The sequence below is a fragment of the Rana temporaria genome, chromosome 2 (assembly GCF_905171775.1).
Source record: "Rana temporaria chromosome 2, aRanTem1.1, whole genome shotgun sequence".
NCBI classification, from domain to species: domain Eukaryota; kingdom Metazoa; phylum Chordata; class Amphibia; order Anura; family Ranidae; genus Rana; species Rana temporaria.
The window spans coordinates 101114968-101120967 of NC_053490.1; the positions used below are offsets into that span (position 1 = coordinate 101114968).

The window sequence follows — 6000 nt, forward strand, 5'->3', positions numbered from 1 at the left end:
CCGATGGAAAAAGTCCATCGGACTTTTTCCATCGGAAATTCCGATTGTGTGTACGGGGCATTAGACTTGACTTCTTCTGATGGAAAATGTAAAGGTTTTTATAAAGTGACCATAGTTCTACCTGAACTCTTCATTTTCCTTACCCATTTTACAGTATGTTCTTACATGTGTTATTAAAGTGAAAAGAGTAAGTATAAAGCACGTAGTGGATTGTAATTACCGCTTCGTACAGGGCCCTCAGGAAGTTGATCTCATCAGTCAGGGAATCCACCTTAGTTTCCAGCTCAACTTTGTTCATATAAGCAGCATCCACATCCTAATGGATTACATATGTAAAGATTAGTTAACTTTAGAGCATGACTTAAAAAAAAAATGATCACATACCAAGATGCCTAGAGCAACAGTGAACGGTAACCCATAGCAACCATTCAGCTAAGGATTAACTAACTAGCTAAGCATTCACAAATCTAGTTGGTATGTCATTTCATAAGCCTCTTTATTTATATATTATTATATTTATATAGCAAGTTATCAGGTTTATTAAGTCACCTTTTTAAGCACCACAAAATCATTCTCTGCTGCTGTTCTCTTGTTAATTTCATCTTCATACCTATACAAATAGAACATGAATATGTCATTACAAAATCCTCATTACCAGGTATGTCCACTGCATATTAATTAGAAATACTGAATTTCACAAGGACAGACTGTAATCACTTTATCATATTGCTCAGCTCACATTTTACACTTGAGACCCATGTGATGTTATAAGGGTCATAAACAGTTCAGGTTTTGTATAAAACACATTCTGATGTATTATTAAGCTGAAATCATGATTACAATAAATATTGCACAAGACATAGACAGTCTAGTCAAGCATCAAGATAAGCATTTCTCCTAAGATTATATTATTTAGCTTTTTTTTACTGATAAACACGTTCAATGGTGCAAAAACATTAGTGACAAAGGAGCAATGCATTTTAGCCATAAAGAGAATTAAGAACCTAAATGTTTTTTCAAGCTCATAATTAGAAAGTCAGTTTGAACTTTTTCTACTTGTACAAATGCAATGAGTGTTTTACTAAGCAAACATTCAGAAAAAAGAAAATAAATCATTTGAACTTACTTGTTCTTGAAATCCTCAACGAAATCCTGCACTTGTCTAAGTTCTGAATCCAAACGAGATTTGTCATTGATGAGGGATTCTAGCTGTCTGCGAAGTGCATTAATGTAGGATTCAAAGAGAGGCTCAATTCTGCTTTTAACTGTTTTAACACCTTGTTCTTGTAAGAGATTCCATTTGGTCTCCAGTACTTTATTCTGTTGCTCTAAGAAGCGGACCTACAAGTCAACCAAAATCAGAACATGTCATGTATGTGTATCTAATGTAGCAGAATGAATACTTATATGTAAAATAAATAGAACTTACCTTGTCAATAAAAGTTGCAAACTTATTGTTGAGGGTCTTAATTTGCTCTCTCTCTTCTGTGCGGACTTTCTGAATAGTTGGGTCAATTGCCAGATTCAGGGGAGCTAAGAGGCTCTGATTAATTGTTACTTCTTGGATTCCCCCAGGTGGGCACACTGGAAATCCAGCTCCACCACCATACCCTTGACCAAGACCAAACCCTTGACCAGCACCATACCCTTGACCAGCACCATACCCTTGACCAGCACCAAATCCTTGACCAGCACCAAATCCAGAGCCCACACCAAAGCCTGCTCCTCCACCAATTCCATAGCCTGCTCCACTACCAGCTCCAAACCCAGAGCCATATCCATAACGGGACTGGGAGCTCTGTGACATTCTTTTGCCATATCCAAGGTTTTGGAGACTTCTGCTGCCAAAGTTACCAGTGCTGACCCGGCCAGAACCCAAACCTCCACTGCTGGAGCGAACAGTTGAGTAGGAGCTGAAGTTGTTTCGGTTTGCCCCGGCTGGCACAGCAGAAGCAGCACTGTAGGTTTTTTTCATTGTTGTTTGGCGAGTCAAAGACATGGTCCTGTTACAAAAGTGATGCTGAGGATGAGCAGAGAAGGAGGCAAAGTAAATGACTCTACAATGAAACTGCCTTTTTATCTGTCTCAGTATGTGGGTTTGGTCCAAGGACATGTATGTATCATCTTACCTCAATAATGGGTTTGGCATGCCCTGCAGCAACCTAAACACTGAGCTCATCTGATTAACGCACACCTCTATTATATGTAGTGTGCAATAACTTGTATTATGTGGGAAACTGTTCGTCCAAAAATTAATCACTGTTATAAACTAGCAGGTTTTTTTTTCTTTTGTCTTTGACATATTTAGAACGTTAGTCAAGTTTTTAATGTGCTTTTACACATGAAAAGGCTGGAACACCTGGAAGATAGACTACAGAACATATGATAGAATAAATTTTTACGATAGATAGATAGATAGATAGATAGATAGATAGATAGATAGATAGATAGATAGATAGATAGATAGATAGATAGATACTGATAATAAGATAGATAGATAGATAGATAGATAGATAGATAGATAGATAGATAGATAGATAGATAGATAGATACTAATGATAGATATATAGATAGATAGATAGATAGATAGATAGATAGATAGATAGATAGATAGATAGATAGATAGATAGATACTGATAACAAGATAGATAAATACTAATGATAGATAGATAGATAGATAGATAGATAGATAGATAGATAGATAGATAGATAGATAGATAGCTACTGATTTATCACTATCTATCTGTCTATCTATCTATCTATCTATCTATCTATCATTAGTATCTATCTATCTCATTATCAGTATCTATCTATCTATCTATCTATCTATCTATCTATCTATCTATCTATCATTAGTATTTATCTATCTTGTTATCAGTATCTATCTATCTATCTATCTATCTATCTATCTATCTATCTATCTATCTATCTATCTATCTATCTATCTATCTATCTATCTATCTATCCATCTATCTATCTACCTTTCTATCTATCTATCTATCTATCTATCTATCTATCTATCTATCTATCTATCTATCTATCTATCTATCTATATTTTAGTATCTATCTATCTCATTATCAATATCTATCTATCTATCTATCTATCTATCTATCTATTTATCTATCTATCTATCGAGCAACTGATGGTAGATAGATCGATAGATAGATAGATAGATAGATAGATAGATAGATGGATAGATAGATAGATAGATAGATAGATAGATAGATAGATAGATAGATAGATAGATAGATAGATAGATAGATAGATAGATAGATAGATAGATAGATAGATTTGTTAAGCAATATCAAATGTATTCATACATTTATTCCCATAATATCTGTAATAATTAACATGTGAACATATCATATAATTCATATATCTCGTAAAATGCAATTAAATTAAATTGAACTGCAACGCAGTGAATACATGTGCCCAGTGAAATTAAGTTTGTGAGCATTTTCACAATACCAATCCCCCACCCAGGGAGAGGCTCATGTCTTCAGTATTTGTCAGTTGTAGGTGCATGTAGGAAATTGCAGACACTGCAATGACTAAATGAAGCAATGTCGATGTCCCAGCTTGTGGTTAGCAAGATATTTTTTTTACAAACAGGTAAAGAATGTCTCATAAAACACTTGCTAGCTGAGGGCATCAAATGTGTCATATAAAGCAATGAAGGCACAAAGGATCTCCTGTTCTCATCTATCTGAGAATTTTCAGTTGCAGACAATAATGTAAAAAAAATCACACATTACACGTCATACATTGTACATTACAGTAGTAATAAGGGGTTTGTGTATACACAGTATATACTGTATATCTGAAATGCTGTTGTTCCTGGGAGATATTATCTTTTATATCTTAATATTACCTAGAATGATTATATTTGGAATCTAACTAGTTTGCTGCTAAGCTAACATATATTGGGTTTTGTTCTTTTTTAAACATCACAAAGTTTACTTGATGTAAATACTGTTTCTATCTATCTATCTATCTATCTATCTATCTATCTATCTATCTATCTATCTATCTATCTATCTATCTATCTATCTATCTATCTATCACTCTTTACGTCTAGAGGAAAAGAGATTTCACCTCCAAATACGGAAAGGTTTTTTCACAGTAAGAGCTGTGAAAATGTGGAACAGATTCCCTCCAGAGGTGGTTCTGGCCAGCTCAGTAGATTGCTTTAAGAAAGGCCTGGATTCTTTCCTAAATGTACAGAATATAACTGGGTACTAAGATTTGTAGGTAAAGTTGATCCAGGGTAAATCCGATTGCCTCTCGGGGGATCAGGAAGGAATTTTTTCCCCTGCTGTAGCAAATTGGATCATGCTCTGCTGGTTTTTTTTTGCCTTCCTCTGGATCAACTGTGGGTATGGAGTTGGGTGTATAGGATTTTACTGTGTTTTTTATTTTGTTTTTTTATTTTGTTTTTTGTGGTTGAACTGGATGGACTTGTGTCTTTTTTCAACCTGACTAACTATGTAACTATGTAACTATGCTTCAAGAGTCAGACAATCCCAAACTGAGATTCACTTAGCATCTTCAGCCCCGGAAGGACTTACCCACATCCTGACCAGGCCATTTTTTGCGATACGGCACTGCACCGCTTTAACTGCCAATTGCACTGTAAGTTTTACATCTGCTGTCTTCCCCTTTCTATACTCTTTGAAAAGTGCAGATCATGTTACAAATCTTTTTTTCCTGTTTCAGCAGCACATAGGGGTGGGAGGGGTGTATGGGCTTGCATTGTGTGTGAGTTGATTGGAGGAAAGGCACACACCTACATAGGCAGAGGAACGAAGGAACATGCAGAGCTGTACTGTGAATAGACCTGCTCTCTGCTTTTTTACCTCTAAGTTCCCCCCAACACAAATTTCCAGCTGCTATCGCATGTGTTGTCAGAAGTAACTCTGCTGATAAGAGAGGAATGGAACAGCAGAAAGACACAGCTCTTAGGCCTCGTACACACACTCGGTTTACTTGGCAAGAACCAGCAAGAAAACTGCTGGCAGAGCTTTCTTGCTGAGTATACCGAGCGTGTGTACGAAGCTTTCAGGTTTCTCAACAAGAAAACTGCCCAGAATCTAGACGAGAAAAATAGAGAACATGTTCTCTATTTTTCTCGTCGTGAGATTCTCAGCAGTTTTCCTGCTGAGAAACCCGAGAGTGTGTATATTTACCTGTCGCCATGGAAACCCGCGCATGCTCGAAATGACTTTGACGCATCTGCGGTAGTTCCTAGGCATAGGTAGGGTGCATCAAGATGGTGGCAACGGCATTGAATGTGACGAGCGCATGCTTGTCTTACGCAATGACGTCACCGCGTTCTTGCCTTTCAAGAGAACCACGGTTCTTTTGAAAGGAGAGTCTGTACACTCGGGTGGCAAGAGATTCTTGCCAAGAATCTCGTCAGGAAAAACAAGGGTTTTTTCCTGACAAGATTCTGGCCCATGTGTTCAGGGCTTTAGATAAGTAAACACTACAGATATACAGTATCTCATATATATATATATATATATATATATATATATATATATATATATATATATATACACACAGTATCTCACAAAGTTGAGTACACCCCTCACATTTTTGTAAATATTAAAATGTTATGTTTTCATGTGACAACACTGAAGAAATTACACTTTGCTACAATGTAAAGTAGCGAGTGTACAGCTTGTATAACAGTGTAAATGTGCTGTCCCCTCAAAATAACTCAACACACAGCCATTAATGTCTAAACCGCTGGCAGAAAAATTGAGTACACCCCTAAGTGAACATGTCCGAATTGGGCCCAAAGGCCCAGATTCACGTCCATCGGCGTATCTCTGTGGCGGCGTAACGTATTCGATTTACGTTACACCGCCGCAACTTAGACAGACAAGTGCTGTATTCTCAAAGCACTTGCTCCTTAAATTGCGGCGGCGTAGCGTAAATCGGCCGGCGTAAGCCCGCCTAATTTAAATTTGTATCAGGGGGGCGTGTTTTATGTT

General features: G+C 36.9%; 1 protein-coding gene across 1 annotated transcript in view; it reads right to left on the reverse strand.

Moving 5' to 3' along the window:
• The window catches only part of LOC120928227, a 44655-nt gene extending 42599 nt beyond the window's left edge, over positions 1 to 2056 (reverse strand). Inside the window, exons 1-4 of the mRNA XM_040339333.1 lie at positions 1430 to 2056; positions 1127 to 1341; positions 550 to 610; positions 221 to 316 (exon numbers count right to left, since the gene is read on the reverse strand). Of these exons, the coding sequence (XP_040195267.1) occupies positions 221 to 316; positions 550 to 610; positions 1127 to 1341; positions 1430 to 1999 (942 nt within the window). The 5' untranslated portion in view covers positions 2000 to 2056. The remainder of the gene's footprint in view (positions 1 to 220; positions 317 to 549; positions 611 to 1126; positions 1342 to 1429) is intronic.
• Positions 2057 to 6000: the final 3944 nt, after the last annotated feature.